This window comes from Mytilus californianus, unplaced genomic scaffold, assembly GCF_021869535.1.
Source record: "Mytilus californianus isolate M0D057914Y unplaced genomic scaffold, xbMytCali1.0.p SCAF_7, whole genome shotgun sequence".
Taxonomy (NCBI): domain Eukaryota; kingdom Metazoa; phylum Mollusca; class Bivalvia; order Mytilida; family Mytilidae; genus Mytilus; species Mytilus californianus.
In genome coordinates, this window is record NW_026262723.1 from 12,404,843 (window position 1) to 12,428,560 (window position 23,718).

The window sequence follows — 23,718 nt, forward strand, 5'->3', positions numbered from 1 at the left end:
AACTAAGAATTCCAATCAAGTTTTGTTAATATATCTCTTGTGGATAAAAAATCAATCCAGTAACTATTTTTTCAGATCTGTACTTCATTAATTTTCCTAAGCCTAGTTATTATAAATTTCAGATCAGCATGGAAAGGATTGAAAATAATGATATGCCAAGCCCATAAACAGCAACCAGATAAATCGTAAAAAACACTGGTCTAATTACAAATTAATGCATTCTGTAGCAGAGAAAGTGAAAACCATCCTTAATAATAACAAAGCAATATATGTCACCTTGATGTGTTGACTGCAAATAATAGCATCACCATACATTCACATCAATCATTAAATATTTATTATAATTATCTGTATATATGCACCTTTGAGACATGAATGTGCACAATCAATTTATATGCATTAAAACATGTGTTATTTTGATGTTAGAAAGCAGCTATAAAAATTCATTATTTGAAAGCTTTACCACATCTATTCTAATTTAAAACTATTTCCTAATAAACTACCTCCTGACATTTGGGTTAATAAAATGAACAAATTTGTCAAACAAATGCAAAAATAAGGTTAGCTTGGAAAAAGAGTATTCTAATGACTCCATTCTTTTTAGTTAAGTTACTGAAACACTTTCCTTAAAAATATAACAGCGTTCCAATGTCTCGTGCAGATGCACATATTTTATCTGTTCAAGGGCAATATTATAAGCTCCAATATATTTTGTTATGGTTCTTTTAACTTTTTCATAAATGTTGCTTACAAAGTAATTTTCCATAAAGTTTTTATTTCCATGTCAAAAAAAGTCGATCCTCGTTGCATTATAATCAAAATTGTCCATGTCCTTGCTGATTTAAATTCTTCACAGATCCAACAAAAATCGTTAATATGAAAGAGCTTAAAGCAATTCTCAAATACAAAATTATATTTCAAAGGTTCAAATGTTCTTAACTTATGTCAAAATATTTCATTGGCACTGATTTTTGAACTTGTTTGAGGCATTGCTCATATAAACCATTTATATAAATTTCGTAAAATCTTGGCTAGAATTGTACACTTGAGAGTGCTAACAAGAAGGACGGACAGATGCCAAATATTTATATGTCCCTCTTTATGACCCAGTGCCACTATTATGTAATTTTCCTGTGTAAAAATCACTGAATCAACATTAATAGATTCCCCTCTTCAGCCTTCTTAAGCTCCTCATATGTTTCATATTCAAAATCATTGTTGAAGACAATGCAAAAAGCTTCAATCTATGTACCTAGTATATAATATCATTTTAATTACCCAATATCTTTTCATTTTTATGATAAAAAGATTCATAAATTTTACTATTGTAAATTTACAGTGGATATAGGTGGCAAAAACATATGTTTCCATCTAATCACTTATTGGAAATAACTAATATCCATGTTGTTCACTGGTACTGTAACAATTATGTCTGATAAGTAGAGAGGCCACAGTTTCTATGTAAACAAACAGTTTATTAACTTCCTTTTAAATGTTATTTATTTAATTATTTATTATGGAAACTGTCAACAGCTGGTTATACAAAGTTAAAGATAAAGCAATAAATAAGATTCATCTAAAATTACGATCTTTGAAGTCTGGCCTTGCCGTCATAAAACTTTCAAGTAGGATTTTGTAATCAGACTCAGAATTCAAACCTATCAAAATATTGGATTTGGTGTTATGAGCACAAATTTTGTACTCCCCAAATACTCAGAGTAAAGCTTTATGACCTGGGAAGAACCCTGGTGTATAACCCACCTATCTACCTGTTCAATGATTAAAGCTCTTAATATCATTACCATACAAGTGAAAATCAGTTAAAGTGTATCAAAGGCCCAAGGCATCAATAAATAGATATTATCAAAACAGAAAAATGTGGACAATGTATTCCTAATGGACATTATGGATTTCACCCTTTAAATATCACTACAGATTATAAAAGGAATCGATAACATAATAATAATAAAATGTGACTTTAATGTCCAGTTCTGGCTATTTCTAGTTAACAGTGGACATAAATGAATGTCATGTATTTACATTTTTGCCTAGGTCATTTTGTACTTGTTGGCACAAGGTTCTGAATTTATTTCCAAATTCCTCTGATTTGTCATTTTCTCAACAAATAATATATTTGGACAATATTAGGCTTTGATAAAATGAGCCCTTAAAAATGGTCTATTTGATTGATGGATCTATATCCAGGGGTAAATATTACAGCATATCAAAATATAGATTAACAGTTTAAAAAAATAAATCAAAAGTCTTATCATTTACGGAAAACGTAATATTTTCAAAATTTGAGGGCCTTATGAGACTGTAACAACCTATTTCTTTCTTTCTTTCTTTTATCTATTATTGTTTTGTGTGTTTTATGACTAGTTTGAATTTCTGTCATTTAAAGTAAAGTAAAAAAAAATAATAAAAGAACAGAGTTCCAATGTCCCCCGCGTTGCACATATTTCATATTTCCAAGGGGCATAACTCTTTTAAAAAAAAGTTGATCGTCCACATTTATAGAACTTGTCCGAGATATTGCTGATATTAACCTATAGTATAATTTTTATAAAAATCTGGCAAGAATTGTACAGTGAGAGCGCTAACGAGGCCTTTTTCCATAAATATAATATTTCCAAGGGGCATAACCCTTTAAAAAAAAGTCGATCGGCCACCATAAAACTTGTCCGAAATATTGCTGATATTAACCTATAGTATAAGTTTTATAAAAATCTGGCAAGAATTGTACCCGTGAGAGCGCTTACGAGGACATTTTCCATAAATTTAATATTTCCAAGGGACATAACTCTTATAGTATAAGTTCAACAAAAATCTGGCAAGAATCGTACCTGTGAGAGTGCTAACAAGACCAGACGGACATACAGATGCCTGATATTTCCATGAAACGCGTTACGCAGGGGACAATAAACAGAGTCACAGGTCTTCAGTATATAGATATTGCAAAATATTGATTCAACATGCACGCAATTTCTTGTGCTGGTGTTCACTCTTCAAAACATTTCTTATGGCAACTCCTTGCTGAAGTTTATGATATAAACATGCAAAAAGCCTGCTATATAAAGTGTACTTATAGGCCACTCTCTCACTGAGGCGTTCTCCCTAAAGTCCCGCTATTACAAAGTCCATTTCCATAAAAAAATGTGGTAAAACAAAACCTTAACATTGAAAACAGTTCTTAAGAATGGAAGCATTTATTAATTGAATTAAGAATTAATTCCGATGTTATCATTTCCTATGACCCCAATAGAGGTTACTGGATTATTGGGTCGACTTCTTTTGATTGAATGATTCATTCAGTAACCCACTTAAGATTTGTTCTAATTGAAAACCTGTATAATCATATTAATATCTGTGTGTTTGGGACAATTTGTCTAGAAGTAACGTAAGCCATTAGTTATTCTCTACTCGGTAACCATCATTCTGTCTATGTACTGATTGAGTATTGATATAATGTGATAGAAATCTCTTCAATATCTTATATAATTTACCTTAACAATATCACAAACAGACTCTTGGGTAAAATGAAGAGATATTGTTCTATTTCGCAATTATTTATTACTTAATTCTATTATGCACTAATATTTCTTTGAAATCCATACGGAATACATGTAAGATTTATGTTTTTTGGTACGTCTAACTGTGTTTGATTAAAAAAAATCCTTAGCTGTCCCTTATAATGCACACACAACCATTACAATCTCTGAATCTAACTTCCATCAATTTACTGATCAAGATTTTCATTAAGATTATTAAAATTTCTGATTAATACATAATTAAACCAGTAATCGATATACATACAGATCCTTATGGTTATAATTCAATAGTTAAGGTCCACAGCTAATTCACAACAATTGTGCTTGAAGCCAGATATCTATTTTCTAGCAAATAGTCCTTAAGGATTTTCACAAATCAGGTGATAAGAAATTTGGAATTATAAATTTGATATTGCATAAAACCTCCCTGCCTGCAAGACAATATGGGTTGACCACAAATCATGATTTAATAATTTTATTGTAATTATTTATGGACCATGGAATATAAATGAAAGGAGGATCAGGGTATCAAGTGTACATCTGTGACACAGTACCATAACAACACACATAAAGACAAAGAAACATTTAGAGGTGTAAATTTTGTTACAAACAGTAGACTAAAAGTCAATACAATATATCAAGCTCTAAACTGAATATAATGTAACATAGATCAATTTAGAGTTCAATTTCTGATGACTGAATATCAATTTAAAAAGATATGAGCTGCATTGGATAGAAATCGACCTTATGCAAATGAATATCAATACATCTGTTAACTTATTTCGGGTTAAAAAAAATCTCTATGCGAAGTCTGTAACTGTTTGAAAATTGAGTTGACATAAGAACCCTACAAAACAGACAAAAAATCTTCTATCGTATTTGAATGTTCCAAAACCAATCAATGTCTTATTCATGTACATGTATAAGTGCACTTGCATAAGATCGATTTTTATCCGACACAGCTCATATTTGTGTCTCCAGTTTCAAAAACAGATTCAAAAATACTTCAATCAAAGCTCAAATTTTTTTATTTAAATTAAGAGTACTGTAAATTCAGAAATTTTTCTATTCAATTATTATTTCTATTTTTGAAAAATGGACATAAATGTGAGATTGATTCTTGATTTAATAGTTCACAAAAGAATTTCAATTTGACATTAAACTACAAAACAATCTTTATAACTGTATTAATCACAGTTTTCAACATAATTATTCTCATATCTCTCCTAAATACCCTTGTTTCAAAGCTTTAAAACCAATGCCTTTTAATCATTATGTCAAAATTTTCAAAGAACCAAAATCTAGGACAGTAATTATTTTGAAGAAATGGATTGAAATATATTTCAATGCAATAATTTACTATAAGTAAATTAAATATCTGTCAAATTAAATAATTATAAATAGAATGAAAAATGTCTTATAAAAATGGCTAGTCATTAGGCCAAAAGTACAATATTTTATCTGATGACTGAATGTCATTTCGAAAAGATATTTGTGTCTCCAGTCTCACAGACGGAACCAAAAATACATCAATCAAATCTCAATTATTTTTATTCAAATTAAGAGTACTGTAAATGCAGAAAAGTTTGCAATCATTTATTGTAACTATTTTGGAAAAATTTGCATAAATGTTAGATTATTTCTTCATTTAAGTAAATAAATGCTACATACAAATAATGCTTTTACAAGGGGATGTCAGATTGACAGCAAACACCATTTTCCTGCATGAAAATGATATTTGCAAATCTGGACTCCCAAGCAGGATCAAGTAAAAAAAAAATGAATTTTTGTAGGGTTCAGAAATGGAAAGGCTAAAATCAATCTAAGTATCACTTTTCACTACTTTAAAGGTCCACAACTCAACAACAGTAACAGGAAAAAACATATCTAAATTTGGAAATGTTTTGGTCAAAGTGTTTCAAGTTATTGCATGGACAACACTCTAAGTATCAATTTTCCCTACTTAAAGGTCTACAACTCAACAATGATAAAAACTAAAACAGTGAAAATCCAACTTGACCTTCATTTAGTCACAGGAAAACAACATATCTAAATTTGAATAGATTTCGTCAAAGCGTTTTTCAGTTATTGCACAGACAACGCTCCAAGTATCACTTTTCGCTACTTAAAGTCTACAACTAAAAAAAAAAGCTAAAATCGTGAAAATCAACCTCCATTTAGTCACAGGAAAAAACATATATAAATTTGAAAATATTTCATCAAAGTGTTTTCCAGTAATTGAACAGACACTGTTTGGCAGCCGCCCGCCTGGCTGCCCCTTGTACATCACCAAATCAATAACCAATATTTTCAAATGGAAATACGGTAAAAAATTGATAGTGCGAGTTTTTATTTCTGTGACATTTGACCTATTTAGTGACATACCGAATTAGAATGATCAACTGTTTTGTAATTACATAAGCAACATGTCAGGTGCCATGTGTGCAGCAGGATTGGCTTACCCTTCCATGGCACCTAAAATCACCCCTGGTTTTTGGTGGGGTTCATGTTGCTCAGTCTATAGTTTTCTATTTTGTGTTTTGTGTAATGTTGTTTGTGTTTTGGTAGTTTTTTGCCATGGCATTGCCAGTTTATTTTCGAGTTTACATATCCCTTTACTATCTTTCTCTCTATTGTATTGCAGTTTTTTTTTATATTTAAGTTTCTAATGTCCTTGCTTTAAAAAACCTTTTCTTAGAAACATAGCAATATTTTTTTCAGCATGTTTCTAAATAAAAACTAAGTTCACTTGTGATTACTAATAACAGTTTTTATTTTTTTTTATACCAAGAATTATTTTTTTTTACAGACCAAAGGGAGATAATTTAGATTTAACTTTGTAATTTGAATTTTAGTTATATCACCTTTCTGAAATTAAAACTGCTATAAAATAAAACTACATGAATATTTCATTAGTAGTATACTTTCGATAATCAATATATCTAATTTATAAATTATCGTTAAAAAGTACCCATTATAGATAAAGGCTTTGATTTTGACTTTAATCAAAAATAACGAGATGTGGAAAGATTGACAATTACCAGAGTTAAATGATGTGGATATAAGTAACTACATACAGCCTTATTCCCTTATAAAGGCTTCAAGTTATAATCAACAATTTTGCATTTCAATATCCTATTTCTAATTTTGTTATCATAATGACACTTTTCAATTATATGAACCTCAAACTGAGACTAATATCTATTGGTTCAAGTCTCAAATTAAATACATTTCAAATTTGAAAGGATGATAATCTGAATATATGTAAATTAAACCAGTTGAGATGTGCCCTTACTTTGATCTGAACTTCCTGAGCATCTTCTGGTTCTTCTCTGTGACTTTCTTTCTCGACTCAAACTTCTGACCCGATACTTCCTTGACCGCACCTTTGTCCGACCGCTCTCACTGCCACAAGATCCAGAGTATTCTACAGAAATATTCATATTATATAATATCTTTAGAAACTCTTAGAGAAGTAGAGTTTTTCTTTGAACAACAATATTCAATATATTTCTGATAAAAAGCAAAAAATACTGCTTACATGAACTAGAGGCTCCAAAAGGTATGTATTGCTTGCCAGATCTCTATGTTTACCTTGGTATGTATAGCTTGCCAGGTCTCTATGTTTACCTTGGACACAGGAAGAACAATGTTTCACTGAGTAATAATTAGGGGGAGGGGAGGGGGGGGGGGGGTTAAAAAAAAGGGAGAAAAGAACAAGTACCATACATTTAACCATTTCAGCAACATTTAGTCCATACAGGCTTCACACATTAAAAAAGCACTGTCTTCATAAACCTGATATGTTCCATTTTCAATGAGTTTAATCTATGAGATTTCTTGTCGGCTTTTCAACCATTATTCCAAATGGTGACAAGACCTTTTTATTTCCTTTCTGTTTGGTAGCTCAGATTTTTTTCTGAATTTCAGACCATTTTGTTACTGCAAAAGGAGTAGGTCCAGTAAGGGCCGATTTTGGCCTCAAATTTCAGGTTCATCTGATGAAAGATTTTGGTCACTTTTTAAACACTTAAGTGTCTACTTCAGTCGATTCAATTAGTTTATGTGACAGATTTGAACTGATTTTATCATTAAAGACGCTCAGATTCAAGCTTAAATATGAAAAATCTATTAAATATGCCATAATATGTCCCTTTTCAGATGGTTTTTGTCAAAAATGAAAGTGGCCGCATCCGTGTTCACTCTCAACCTTTATATATGTTATGTATTATCATCAACTTGCATTTAAATATTAAGAATGAACACAAATGTGGCCACTTCCATTTAAGACGGAAACCATCTAAAATTAAACTCAAATGCTAAAATTGTGAAGATTTCAGTAATTTAGCATGACTTAATGATGCTAGTACCCGATATATATGCATTGTATTGTCAAAAACTGCCCATATTTATGTAGCAGAAGTATTCTACTTTCCAATAAATAGCTAAAAGTTTACATTTTAACAAATTTGTAAAACTGCTATATTTTGGGGCCAAAAAAGGGGTCTTACTGGACCTACTCCTTTTCCATAGTTAGGTATAGGGGCAGTGTTTGAATTGCTGTTTAATTGATCCATAATAATTGTTCATTTATGGTATTCAATAGTTGGTTGGAATTTTTCTATTACATAAATTTTAGAATTTTTTTATTCAATCCTTTATAATCCAACTGACATATGTGCACTCACTACTATAATGCAGACTTTTTTAATGTAGAAAGTTGGTCAATGAAGTTAGTGTAGAAACTGAATTTAAAAATTACGAAACAAAATAATATCTCAATTTATTATTAAGGATGTCTTTAACAACTTCATAAGCTTGAAAATTGACAAAACATGCCATGCGAAAGTGATACAAGCAATTTACATGATAATATCTAATCTAAATATGGCTGAAGAATAATTTAAGAAGAAAACAAGTTAATGACAATGAAATAAATCTAACAGTTTTGTCCAGCAACTTTAAACATTCAATTTCCCAAGAACTCCGTTCTTGATGGTGACAAATTAGTTAAAAGCAAAATTCTTTACACTTGGGTATAATCTTTCAAAATTTGTCAACGCTATAATTCCAGAACTGTTTCTAGAATTGATTAAATGATATAAGATATATTAGTTCATGAAATTCAGTCCTAAAGTATTTAACATCATCCCTGGCAAATAAAGGGTTTGTTTTCAAACCTTACAACTTGTTTCACTCATCAATTTATCTTTTGCCAATTAATGTGATTTCAATACAAGTATTTGATACTAACTTTACAATGCATGAAGTAAACTCTTTCTGAACAAGTCAATTTGATTTATTCTGACACCTTGTTGAATTATGTTCAAGAAACCAAATTTTTTTTCAAAGTATACTCTACCTCTATGACCAAGTTTTCAAATATACACTAAACCATCTGACAAAATCGATAAACTGAAAAACACCATGCAAGTTGGAAAAACACCCTTTAAAAATACCAACATGCAAACAGAACTTAAACCGGTCAAGAAAATTTTCCATATAATCAGAGTTCTACTTCCTAGATACATTAACTGCTTTCCTGAAGTCAGTTTACTTGACTTTTATGACCAAATTTTAAAAAAAAATACATTAAACCATCATGCAAAATCCTATTAACCTTAAAAACACTAAGTTAGACCGATAAACATCCTATATATATGTAAATATCACTTAAACCAGTAGAGGAAATGTTCCAAGCAATCAGAGCTCTACTTCCTATATACATTAACTGCTTTTTTGAAATAAATTTACTCTACTTTTATGACCAAGTTTTCAAAAATATATTAAATCATCAAGCAAAATCCTATACCGAAAAAAACAGACCATATAATAACAATAAAACGCCAGAATAGAACTTAAAACAGTCGAGAAAATATTTTATATAATCATAGGTCTACTCCCTAGACAGCCTTTCCCAAAGTAAATTTACCAATCAAAGAGCAAGGGAAAGACCAGTCTGAAAGGCTGTTATTAAGACTTAAAAGGATTCTCATTCTTTTCTTTAAGCTTCCATAAAACATCTATGTCAGAGTAACAATGTGTATAACTATTACAAAACAATCTTCAGCTCTTTATTGCTAAAAGACTGCCCTGGGAATCTAATAAGGTCAATCGGAGAATTATAATTCATTTTTATCAGCTATTTATAGTTCAGCGCTGCTTACAAAGAGAGCCCTAGGAATCTAATAAGGTCAATCGGAGAATGATAATTCATTTTTATCTGCTGTTTATAGTTCTGCGCCGCATATAAACTGTTGATTTGTTTTTAGAAAGAAACACAAATTGCTATGATTACAATTTCTATGGTAATGTGTTCTTGTCATGTACTAATATACTTAACAAAGGACAAAACTAAACTCTTTGAAACTAAAGTTTGATGCTATGTCTCAGTTATCATTGGCAGATGTAGAAGTTATCAACCTATATGTTTAACCTTGTCAATTTCTTCCCCCCTCCTTCACTTTTTTTGGTCTATGTATGTACATCATTATTTCTCACCATATAGTATGTTTTCTATGTTGTGATTTGAGTATATGTACATCATCATTCCTCACCATAGTGTATGTTTTCTATGTTGTGATTTGTGTGTATGTACATCATCATTCCTCACCATATAGTATGTTTTCTATGTTGTGATTTGTGTGTATGTACATCATCATTCCTCACCATATAGTATGTTTTCTATGTTGTGATTTGTGTATATGTACATCATCATTCCTCACCATATAGTATGTTTTCTATGTTGTGATTTGAGTATATGTACATCATCATTCCTCACCATATAGTATGTTTTCTATGTTGTGATTTGTGTATATGTACATCATCATTCCTCACCATATAGTATGTTTTCTATGTTGTGATTTGTGTGTATGTACATCATCATTTCTCACCATATAGTATGTTTTCTATGTTGTGATATGTGTGTATGTACATCATCATTCCTCACCATATAGTATGTTTTCTATGTTGTGATTTGTGTATATGTACATCATCATTCCTCACCATATAGTATGTTTTCTATGTTGTGATTTGTGTGTATGTACATCATCATTTCTCACCATATAGTATGTTTTCTATGTTGTGATATGTGTGTATGTACATCATCATTTCTCACCATATAGTATGTTTTCTATGTTGTGATTTGTGTATATGTACATCATCATTCCTCACCATATAGTATGTTTTCTATGTTGTGATTTGTGTGTATGTACATCATCATTTCTCACCATATAGTATGTTTTCTATGTTGTGATATGTGTGTATGTACATCATCATTCCTCACCATATAGTATGTTTTCTAAGTTGTGATTTGAGTGTATGTACATCATCATTCCTCACCATATAGTATGTTTTCTATGTTGTGATTTGTGGACTGTTGTTTGTCTTTTGATTGTTCTTTGTATTTTACTATGGCATTGTCAGTTTGTTTTTAAATCATGAGTTTGAATATCGCTTTGGTATCTTCCGTATCTTACTCCTCTCTCATATAATTACCAACTAGATTGCAATGCTTAACATTCAATACATACCACAATTTTTTTGACTTAGTGGAATAAATAAACATCATGTGGAATAAACAAAAACAAACAGTTCCCATCCTATATTATCATACCTGAACTGTCAGGACTTCTATTAGACCATCTAGGGGCATTATCCACAGCTCCATGCACCATATGTTGACATCCTGGTAACTCATCTTCATCTGTACACTGGAATGGTGTGTGAATTAAGGGTAATGTCTTCGATCTGTGGAGTTGTCTTTGCTTGTTACTAAAAATAAACACATGAAATTATTATATTTAAAGCACAAAAAAAGTAGTTGGGGAAAAAATGACAAGTCTGTAACAGTTTGAAATCACTAATATATACCACTTGATAATGTTTTTTTAAATTAAAAAAAACTTCACATTTCATTGATATCCGACACCTGAGTGACGGCAGGGACTATTATACTAATTAGTTAGTATAATAGTCCCGATAATTTTAATTAAACCCCTGCTCCAAAGAAAGGAGGGGACTCTTATACTGTTTAACCCCATCTTTTCGTCCACCCCTTCCTCTAAAATTTCTGTCAAATTTTTCTCAGGAACTACCAATATAAATTTCCTGAAATTTAGTGGCAGGCTTTATGTTTTCTGTTTACTGAATACTTTTATATTGTTATACAAAATGGACACGTATGAAAGTTTTGTCACAGTTTTGTCAGGAACTATCCATCAGACCATGCTGAAATATGGTATCAGGCTATATGTGAGCATCACGCTGTACTGTGTTATACATTTTCATAGACTTCCTATTTAAAGAATACTCATCATTGTCAATAGAGAGCAAAAGCTCACGGTTCAATTTGTTTACTGTGGAATTCAAAGTTCAAGCTCTCAGTTCTATGTGTTTATTGCGAAATTAATTTGAGCATGTAGTCAATTCAAGCATTCAGGACCTAAAAACTTGTCAAAAGTCTGCTTATAAAGTATAAATTTACTGAAAACTTAACTCAGTAAGGCACCTCTTGTAAACATATGTCATTCCAAGTCAAAGCTAATGATCAGGACATAGTTTGTCCTAAATATCAGTCAAGTTTGAGATAATTTTCCATGATAGTCCCATTGATGAGACTGCCTCAGAAAATTGTCTCCATTTGATTCTAGACAGACCATTTTCAATGACTTACTTCTATTACAGAAGTACAAAACTCACAAGGGAGATAAATCTTGCATTTCAAAAAAATTTACTTTTTATTAAATCTAGAATTGAGAAAAATTACATTCTCAACAATCACCATATCAAGGACGAAGAAAAATTCAAAATATGTGGTACCACTTAGACTTATATACAGGAACCACGATAACTTAAAATAAGACTCATAAAAAATATTCCAATCTACTCTTTTATGATGGCCATTGTAATTTCTAAAGTAAAGTATTTATATAAATGACATAACTCCCCCCTTAGACCTCCCAAAAATTAATACAAAATGCAAAATATTAGGTTATGTGTACATTGCCACTTTTGTAAATCACCATACATTATTACACTGGTACAAACCTGAGATGTTCTACCAGATTTGGACGTGAATAAACTTATTAGATCACTCACACTTTTGGTACAAAAATAAAATGTAGTTAGAGGAATAATAATCATTAGTTAGTACTTTTACCTGATCTTTGATTGGTAACTTTGTACCGATGTTCCAGATCCCATCTTATTCAAAACTTGAAATTATTAATAAATTAATCCACTAATCAATAAATTATTCGGATCTAAATAAAAACATCCATGTTTGTATCAACATGCACCAACTAATAATGTAAAACAATCTATTTATCACAGTTTAAATCTCAGATGTCAGAGTTAAAAATCTTTGTAAATTACATTCAGCAGTAAATGTACTACTGTAAATTATAACTTGACATAACAATATTTAGAATAAGCGTGTAGATTAACAATAATATTTCTATTGCCAAATTTTAGGTTTAATATTTGCTCCATAAATAATTAAAAAGTCCCGACAACAAAACCTCATTTTGAACAATACAATAAAAAGAAATTTATTTCATTGATTAAATAATTAATTGCTTTTACATCTATTTCAAAGTTTCTGATTTATTTTTTCTTGTCACTTCATCACATTCAATCGGTTTTAAGTAACAAGTTTTTAAATTAAAATTCAATTAAACAAAATGAAATGACACATTGAGTACTATTTGGGCTAATTATGGATTTTTCAAAATTATTTTTAGCATTCTATTCTGATGTCAAAATAGTTAATTTGAAAAGCATTTGCGAGCTTAATTAACTACCTTTAAAGTGATTTTAGGAAAATTTTTTCTTTATAAGCAGTTGTCTCTCTATTCACAGTAAAATACAACAAACATTTTCTAACCATTCTCCCCAAGTTAAACAAATATCATGTCTGAATCAGTTATAAAATTGATAAAAATCATCCCTGTTTTAGAAAATATTTAAAAATAAAGAATTCAGGTTTTTCATTATCTTTCATATGGACCTGTACTTTTCCCATTTAAAGGACAGGTACTTTTCTATAAAAATTCCTAAATTCTGATTGTGCTAATCATTACAGTACAAGAGTACCTGATAGCACCTCTAATGAACGCCAGAAAACCAAAAAAAAATCCAAAATTTGAGGAAAAGACTGGTCCAAAATAGGAAAATTCATGAAAGAGAACTGTGACAAAGAAGATTTAAACAAAAATTTAACTTTACCAAAGCATATCTAATTTTGAAAGAATGCAAGACAAATTTTTGTTAATAACGCTTACTCTTCAAACCTGGTTTTGCGTCGAAAAGATGTTCGTATCCTTTTCAGTAATGGTATATTTAAAAATGAAGACATTTTCCATGTAAAAACAAGTTTATATCCTTCTCAAAGTCCTTATGTCAAAGAACACAAACATTAATTCCAACAATATTCAGTAACAAAAGCATGCCTCATCTGTTGTACTAAATGTAACGTAAATAACAAACACTGCATACATTTACCACAATAGTATAAACTAATCCATTGTCAAAAACTCACTTATCCACAGATCAAAATGTATAAAAAGTTGTCAAAAGTCAGTTAATAAGCTTTATCAAGATTTTAAAGTAACAATCCTTCTTTTCACTGAAACCTCATTTAAGAAATTTTCAATGGAAAACATAAGTCAAGGAACATTTTAAAATACCGATAAAATTTCATTAAAGAAAACTTGTAACTGTAGAACACGGAACATTGCTATTCCAAAATTTAATGGTAACACTGGTTTTTACTTTTTTCACACTTTAAATGTTAAAGTTCATATACGCTTTCCATTTTTAGCTCAAGTTATAATTATTAGATTAATTTTCTGTTGCTTTTTGAAATAATTCTGTTGAATGTCATCTAAACGTCAGGAATGACAACCGTCATCGTATTTCATACAAGTTTTAATCACAATAACGTATTCTCCAAGGATGATATTGTATAATACGCTGACAACAAACGATTTGTATGACTACTGAGAAGTCCCAATTCCATTAAACGGAAAGGAACTGCGTAAATTACAGACAATCGGATAAAACAATGTTTCCATTGATCTGGGTTATATTGTCAAAAAATACAATACAATTGTATCATCAATGGTTCATATCACTGAAATGCTTCTGTGTCAACTCATCAACTGACTAGGGAACAGTTACAAACATCATCTACAGCTCGGCAGGTTTTGGCAACAAATAATAACTTGTTACTACTGTCAAGGTATTTTCTAAGTCTACGTATGACCCATATCATTATTCTCTTTAATGTACCAAAAATCAGCTCCAGATCTGCTGGCATAAGGGAAAAAAATCTGGCAGCTGTTTGATTTCAGAAGGACAGAATGATAAAACTTGGGTAACAAAGTATGCCCCTGCATGTACATAAAAAAATAAAAACAATAATTTTCTATAAAATTTGCAGATTGTGAATTTGTGTAACTTTCACATTTCAGACCTTTAACAACTATATTTTAGGAAAGCACCAAGTTCATTGGTACATCCTGATAGAAAATAATTGTTCTGAAAATTATACTTTAATAGAACAGAAATTATAACTCTTGGTCTCATTTCAGGACTTTGTCTGAACAGTTTTAAATGTGAAGAAATTACAAAGATTTCTTTTTTTTAAAAGAGACATTGATATTACTGTAAACTTGGAAAGCACCCTTTTTTGATTATCCATAAAATACTGCTTCAAACTAAAAACCACAAAAATTATACAGAACTCTTGCAACTTTTATGTGATTTGCATGTGTAAATATGTCACTTAATGATCAAACCCTCATAGATTGAAATAATTATTGAAAACTTTTGTTCCTTAATAAATGGTATAAGCTTCCCATTTTTTCTAATATCGAGGGTAAGGAAACCAAAAATCACCAATGACAAAGAAGATGCTTCCCAGGGAATATTCAGCTTAAATTCAGATATTACAAATTGGCAATTAACAGGTTGGGTGCAACTCTAAGACATCTTCAGCTAAATTTTATTTTAGTTTTATATCCTAATAAGTATAATTGACCACTTAAAACAACTTTTGTAAACATGCATTGCATCTGTGAAACCAACAACATTTAAATACAAACAGTATTATTTCCAATGTTAAGTCCACTGCCATTGTGCAGGTTAAAGAACCCTTGCAACAATTCTTTCATGTTTTTTTTTATTTGTTTCCGAGTTTAGTGTGGTGTCCATTTTGCTGAACTAGTATACATCATTGTTTAGGGGAAAGCTGAAGCATGCCTTCCATGTGCAGGATTTTCTCACTGTGCTGAAGACCCATTGGTGGCCTTGGGCTGTCTTCTGCTCTTTGGTCGGGTTGTTGACATTTTGACACATTCATTATTGGTGAAAGATGCATAACTTTAGATCAAATGGAAAAGGAATATCATATCCCCCCCCCCCCTTTTTTTCTTTTTTTTTTCACAAAATACACATTCACAATTAATTAGTTCTCAGATAGTTTTTTTAAAATGATTTACCTGCTTTTAGCAGCAAAACAATGCATAAATTTAATAATGTATATTAGCAGTGTTCAAAAATCAATGACCAACTTTATTTCATTGTGAAATCCATACAGGAATATCAGAACTTTTTGTGATGCACAGCAAAGAGGCAATATTAATACAAAGGAATGACAAATAGTGCTGTAAGAAGCCAATTGCAGTGTAGCAAAAATACAGCACACTAGAGGAGTTACTGTAGGCTAATTAGGGTACATCAAAAACTAAGAACCTAAAATTGTAATATCATGAGTACTTCCAAAGTGAAATAGGTCAAAAGTGTCAACTACAGGAGTATTTTTTACCTGCTTTATCAAAAGTTACATGATAAATATGCATACTCTGGAACATTGAACTTTAAGTTTACTTCTCTTTATTTAAGCATGTTAACACAAAGTTTAAAAAAAAGCCCATCAAATGCATTTCCTTTTCCAATGCATGATTTAGTATTTATTAATCTAAGAGAGGTAACTCTAAAAGGATTATGTGCAGCCTTGACATTTTTGTTACATCTATTATTTGATTTTATCAGCTGTTTGATTTCAGAAGGACAGAATGACAAAACTTGGGTAACAAAGTATGCCCCTGCATGTACATAAAAAAATAAAAACAATAATTTTCTATAAAATTTGCAGATTGTGAATTTGTGTAACTTTCACATTTCAGACCTTTAACAACTATATTTTAGGGAAGCACCAAGTTCATTGGTACATCCTGATAGAAAATAATTGTTCTGAAAATTATACTTTAATAGAACAGAAATTATAACTCTTGGTCTCATTTCAGGACTTTGTCTGAACAGTTTTAAATGTGAAGAAATTACAAAGATTTCTTTTATTTAAAAGAGACATTGATATTACTGTAAACTTGGAAAGCACCCTTTTTTGATTATCCATAAAATACTGCTTCAAACTAAAAACCACAAAAATTATACAGAACTCTTGCAACTTTTATGTGATTTGCATGTGCAAATATGTCACTTAATGATCAAACCCTCATAGATTGAAATAATTATTGAAAACTTTTGTTCCTTAATAAATGGTATAAGCTTCCCATTTTTTCTAATATCGAGGGTAAGGAAACCAAAAATCACCAATGACAAAGAAGATGCTTCCCAGGGAATATTCAGCTTAAATTCAGATATTACAAATTGGCAATTAACAGGTTGGGTGCAACTCTAAGACATCTTCAGCTAAATTTTATTTTAGTTTTATATCCTAATAAGTATAATTGACCACTTAAAACAACTTTTGTAAACATGCATTGCATCTGTGAAACCAACAACATTTAAATACAAACAGTATTATTTCCAATGTTAAGTCCACTGCCATTGTGCAGGTTAAAGAACCCTTGCAACAATTCTTTCATGTTTTTTTTTATTTGTTTCCGAGTTTAGTGTGGTGTCCATTTTGCTGAACTAGTATACATCATTGTTTAGGGGAAAGCTGAAGCATGCCTTCCATGTGCAGGATTTTCTCACTGTGCTGATAACCCATTGGTGGCCTTGGGCTGTCTTCTGCTCTTTGGTCGGGTTGTTGACATTTTGACACATTCATTATTGGTGAAAGATGCATAACTTTAGATCAAATGGAAAAGGAATATCATATCCCCCCCCCCTTTTTTTCTTTTTTTTCACAAAATACACATTCACAATTAATTAGTTCTCAGATAGTTTTTTTTAAATGATTTACCTGCTTTTAGCAGCAAAACAATGCATAAATTTAATAATGTATATTAGCAGTGTTCAAAAATCAATGACCAACTTTATTTCATTATGAAATCCATACAGGAATATCAGAACTTTTTGTGATGCACAGCAAAGAGGCAATACTAATACAAAGGAATGACAAATAGTGCTGTAAAAAGCCAATTGCAGTGTAGCAAAAATACAGCACACTAGAGGAGTTACTGTAGGCTAATTAGGGTACATCAAATCTAAGAACCTAAAATCGTAATATCATGAGTACTTCCAAAGTGAAATAGGTCAAAAGTGTCAACTACAGGAGTATTTTTTACCGGCTTTATCAAAAGTTACATGATAAATATGCATACTCTGGAACATTGAACTTTAAGTTTACTTCTCTTTATTTAAGCATGTTAACACAAAGTTTAAAAAAAAGCCCATTAAATGCATTTCCTTTTCCAATGCATGATTTAGTATTTATTAATCTAAGAGAGGTAACTCTAAAAGGATTATGTGCAGCCTAAACATTTTTGTTACATCTATTATTTGATTTTATGGTAAAATTATATCAACTAAAAAATAATTGATATTTTAACCTGAAATGAATGGTTGTTGCAAGAACAATGAATAATTTAAATCAACCTTATTATACAATAGGGGTTTTGCTCATTGTTGAAGGTCAATATTATAATTTTACTGGTATTTTCTTAATCTTAATGCTAGTCCATGTATCCAACCTTTTAACAAGCATTCACCAACAATTCTCTAAAATTTACTGGAAGTGGGTCTGGGCTCTTAAATTTCTAGATAAAAATCTAGCTTCATCCATTATTCAACACTTAGTCTAATCAGATAAATAATTTCAAGTGAAAATTCCAGTTATCTCCCTTCTAACACTCAAATAATGTTTCTGGAAAAAATCTTTTAGCAGATTTCATAAATCTTTTTTTTTTCATAAGGGTTTCAAATCAAACAATAAGTTTTAAATGTTTTTCTCTCTTCAAAATGAAAATAACACTTGATTAATTTTGAGCATCTGAAGAACATCCAAAACTATTTAGCTAATTTCTTGAAAACTCCTAAGAAAAGCATTTCTTAAAAGTTCATTGCAAATTGAACCAAAATTTTCTGATATATAGAAGTAGCATCTTCAAATTTGATTCTCTTTTGGTAAGGTATGAATATTTTGTTGTAAATATAATATTACTTTCAATGACCACAACCTTTTTGTTAAGACACGAAGGACAATTTTTTTTTAAATTTTTTAATTCAGATTTTTTTATGACAACTTCAACGTTGGGTTGTCCTAAGCAAATGTTGATAAAAAGGATTTTATCTGAAGTCCTTCAACTCTAATCAATGCATGTAAACATGAATTTGGATCTCAACAATAAGACTTCTTTCTAAACTGAATTTTGAACCTATACTGTTTTTCGCTGACATTTTAATTGTCTGATCAACATAAAAACCATTTCCTTTTTCAAATTTCATCTTTTCTGTCAAATCATCACTTGAAAATTTTCTTTTTCTTTAACTTTTTTTTTTTCTGTTTTTTTGCTCGGTTTTTTGTACGAGGGATTCATCTGGTGTCAGAACCAACAAAAACTTTAAAAATCTACACAAAACACAAACTTTGGCAAACAGAACATTCTCAAGTCTTTCCTACTAGGGTACAAATTTATCAGATCCAAAAAATTCCCATTTGAATTCAGTATTGAATTAACAAACTACTATATCAAAAAAAGACTGGAAATTGTACATGTTTTATTCTTACCTTGTTATAGAATGAGAGATCCATCTAACTAGGGAACACAATACCTTCCATTTTAATCGTCGTTTTTCAGGTACCATGCCTTTCTCAAATATTTTGATATGTTTCATAAATGTTCCACACAAATTTGAATAAATGCACCTTTTTAGGTTCTTGCAAAGGTTAAGTTAACAAAATATTCACTAGATAGAATCTGTAAATCACCAAAAGCTGTCGTATTGAATTTCCTGGAATTCTCTTTATGTTTAAGCTTAGTCAAAACTCACTTTCTGTTATAAAAAATGTGATGACGTTTGACTTCAGAACTAATATGATTAAGTTTTTCATAAAAGAGAGTCTGCATTGTATATATTCGGTAAAACCTACGTAAGTAATTGATTTGTTAGATGATTGTCAAGCAACATCTTAAAATCTCATCACAGGAAGTTAATTTTTTCGCTATACATAAACTAATGATTCACTATTAGTTTACACCAAGAAATTTCAAAATACTTATCAACAATGACGTATTTTTGCTGACCAAATTACAACCTAAAATCAAATTAATCCATAAAGTCAATTCAATTACTGATCAAAATTACCAATTCCACAAAAATTCGAGTAAACAAATATCAATTAGTTTCAGATTAAAAGAGTCGACATCCAATAAACTAGATAAAATATGCTGTTGAAAAAGAGCAATACCCATAATGTGAGTAAACAAGGCAAATATATATATAATAACTGGAATTAAGGATTGAATCGCATCACAGAGGGTTACAGCAGATTCCATTGAGTGTGTAGCCAAAGGTAATATCTTTGGTTAGCTTGCTTGTTAGCTGAACCGTGAAGTCATTGTTAGGTTAGGTAAACTACCCTACTTTAAGAATAGACTAGTCCGACAGAAAACCAATCGATCTGTCTGTTGGACTATGCTACTTTAAAAGGAGGGTAGTATACCTGACCCAATAATGACTTCACGGTTCAGCTAACAAGCAAGCTAACCAAAGATATTACCTTTCACTACACACTCAATGGAATCTGCTGTAATTGTTTACCTGAAACATGCTTCACCTTTATATTTTTTACCTGTAACTTATCATGTTGGCTGAATCTGCTGAGTTACAGTTACAGTCGTCTATACATAAATGATTATATAGATACTCTTTAATTAAACATAACACCATACCTTAACAAAACAGAAGCCATATGCCTCTGTTTTTAGTTGTTAATGTGTTTTTATTTACTGATCAATTTAGGAAACAAAAAGGTGTAATTTTCATTCATTATCAAGGCTATTAACCTGGGCGGACACTAATCCCAGAAGCCCTAATTAAAGTTTTAAAGGATGTTTACAAAGTATCTGTATGGACAAAATAGAAATAGTTATAAGTTTATAATAAATTTCATGGAATAAACATGTGTCTACCCTTTTAACTCATTTGAATGCCTGTTTTGATGTGTTCAGGAATTTCAAAATTCATGTCAACACCTTTCATTGGGGAAATCCTACATAAATCGTGAAAGTTGACAGGTCTGACAAAACAGAAAGTAGAAGTCTGGGAGATGGACACAGGAATTATCTTTCAATATGATTGTGAAATTACCCAGTTAATGTAGGACACCAAACTGAATTTTATTTGTGTTTTTTTTTTTTTTGAAAGGGGGGGCGGGGGGGGGGGGGGATTAAAATCATAAGCACAAAAAAGTTATGTCATAATTCAATTGTTGTTAACAGCCAATTTTCCTGATTTTTGTTTGAGCATTCTTGATGAAGGTAAATCCAGTATAGTTTTGGAAAAATTTATAAAGCCTTTTATTATCTTGCTTATGTGGGTTGGGTTTTTGATCATTGTTGAACAGTGACCAGAATAGTTGGTAACATATACATCTTCTGAACACTGGTGGATAAGATGCCTCATTAGCAATCATACCACATCTCCTGAATTTGTACTGATCTTGTACTTAAAAGAAAAATTGGCAGGTATTAATAGTCTCTTAGATATAATTCCTTACAAAAATCCCAAACCATGCAGGTTCTTTTAAATGCAACATTGATCATTTCACACTGAAAAGAAGTTCCAGTAAGGCCAATTAAAATTAATTGATATTTTAATCCCCCGTCTGCCCCGATTTATTTTGTTTTTAAAAAATTGCGATTTCCGGATTTTGTTCATTTCCGTTACTGGTAACTGCTGATAATTTCCTTTCATTCAAAACTTTCTGTTTCAAATTTCGGTATTCGAATTTCTTCGAGTAATATAACCAAAATAATTAAGTCGACATATTCTGCTGCTCAAGGATGACAACATTATCTTCTGAGAATATAGATTGATTTCGCCACTCTGTTAATAGAATGGTATAAAATATTCGGGTTACAAGTAATAGATGTAGAAAGGCGGTGTCCAAGAACGCTAATCGTGGTAATGTCACAAATTTCAGTGATTAGAAAACCGTGGATTTTTTTATTTATACAATGACTTTGTGTCAGAAAATTTGGACTGTGAATGATATCCAAAGTGCATGAATTGTGGAAAACATTGGTACAAAAACATGACTGGAATAAAGTAATTGACACAAGCACGAAGATGTGCGATTTATGACTGTATATTGAGTACAAAGAGTCGGCCAACGTACAAAATGTATTATAGCAAGCCCTTAGATTTACCCCAAGGCTGTCGTTTATGTTGACAAACAGCAAACAACCTCTGTCCCCAGCCCCTTAATAGAGTCATTAAACAACTTCTTTGTTTTGGTTCAGTTCATGTTTTACATTGTAATTATATTTGCACCTTGCATATTAGAATCTTCAAAGCATCAACCCCTAGTATTTTCAAAACAGTTTGAGTTTTCATTTCACTCTGTACTCATAATATTTGTGTTGCATACCAATGCATATGCTGTATTTTATGGGCACTACAAACCATTGCTTGGAAAGAAAAATAAATTTGATGTAGGTAGTCTAAAAGAAAATATTTTTCCATGTTTTTGGTATTTATTTTATTAAAAATAGGTTTCTAAAGCGGCCATTACATGTAGAACAATGTTGCTAATCAGGAATATTAATTTAAGAATTTGAAAATAATGTAGAATTCCTTATATATACATGATATAAGCTTATTGTTACCCTTGTATATGAACAACACGTCACAAAAGGGTTTAGGAGGAAGTAAAAATAAAAAAATAAAATCCTCCCACCTGCCCCGTTTTTTAAAACTCTGGATGAAAATCTACTAATTAATTTTAGTTGGCCTAAATTAAAGGAAACTATTTTTCCTCATTTTTTTAAAAATTCTATTTATAATTTTGAGGACTTTATTTTGTCTTTTGTTTATGTCTTTTTTGTTTCAACAAAGGCGTTTATAATCCATCTTTTTCAACTTGACTGCCCCTTGGTAACTCTTTTTATTTTTTTTTATCAAAAGGATAGGCAGGTTCACCAGATATAATTCTGAATAACCATACCCTGCAGATCATAAATATGATTTTTTTAAATTTGCCAAATGAATTTAGAGCTATTTTGTAGTACTTTTTCCTCAAAAGTCCTTCATGAAATTTGTGTGAAGTGGGGTCATACTCAATGTATAACAGGGCAACTACAATCATTTAGCAGCTGCCCCTACATGTGAATTTCTATGACTTGGACTGCTCATTCTGTTAACAGTGTAAAATATATAATAAAAAGATGTGGTATGATTGCTAATTAGACAACTCCCCACCAAATACCATATGACATAGAAGTTAGCAGATATATAAAAGTCAAATATAAAAGTTTATTTGAGTAAAATGTCATTAAACATGCATGTGAACACACCTTAACTAGTGTTAGGCTTTAAACTGTCCTTCAAATTGTACATCATTAGAGTTTCATCTAACTGATTTAACTTTTTTCTACAGGCTATCCCTATCCTATATTTGAGTTCAAACAACTCAACCCACTACACACGAGTTTCAAAGCTGTATACCAAACAACATTGGAACATATTATTCATTTGATAAACAAAAATTTTAAGCTGACGTCATAGCATTACATGCATGCTGCTCAAACATTAAGGATCATTTGTAAATTTCTCCTAAAAATAGCAAATTAATCTGTCATTGTAGAAATTTACAATATTAATTTAAGAACCCTGTTTTTATTATCACGTTACATTGTTTGTTTGCTTATTGGATTTTCGTTGAAGCGATATAAGATTGGTTCAAATGAGT

The 23,718-nt window shown here is 30.6% G+C and overlaps 1 protein-coding gene across 6 annotated transcripts in view; it reads right to left on the reverse strand.

The window, feature by feature from the left end:
- Positions 1-23,718, reverse strand: part of LOC127709014 (ankyrin repeat and fibronectin type-III domain-containing protein 1-like) — a 157,364-nt gene that overhangs the window by 53,766 nt on the left and 79,880 nt on the right. For 4 of the 6 annotated variants that reach the window (XM_052214280.1, XM_052214282.1, XM_052214279.1 and 1 more), the window contains 2 exons: positions 11,167-11,324; positions 6,847-6,978 (listed from right to left, as the gene is read on the reverse strand). In XM_052214280.1, coding sequence (XP_052070240.1) covers positions 6,847-6,978; positions 11,167-11,324 — 290 coding nt within the window. Of the gene's footprint in view, positions 1-6,846; positions 6,979-11,166; positions 11,325-12,711; positions 12,854-13,834; positions 13,924-23,718 lie in introns of those variants that run through there. The other 2 variants (XM_052214284.1, XM_052214285.1) reach the window with 2 other exon arrangements.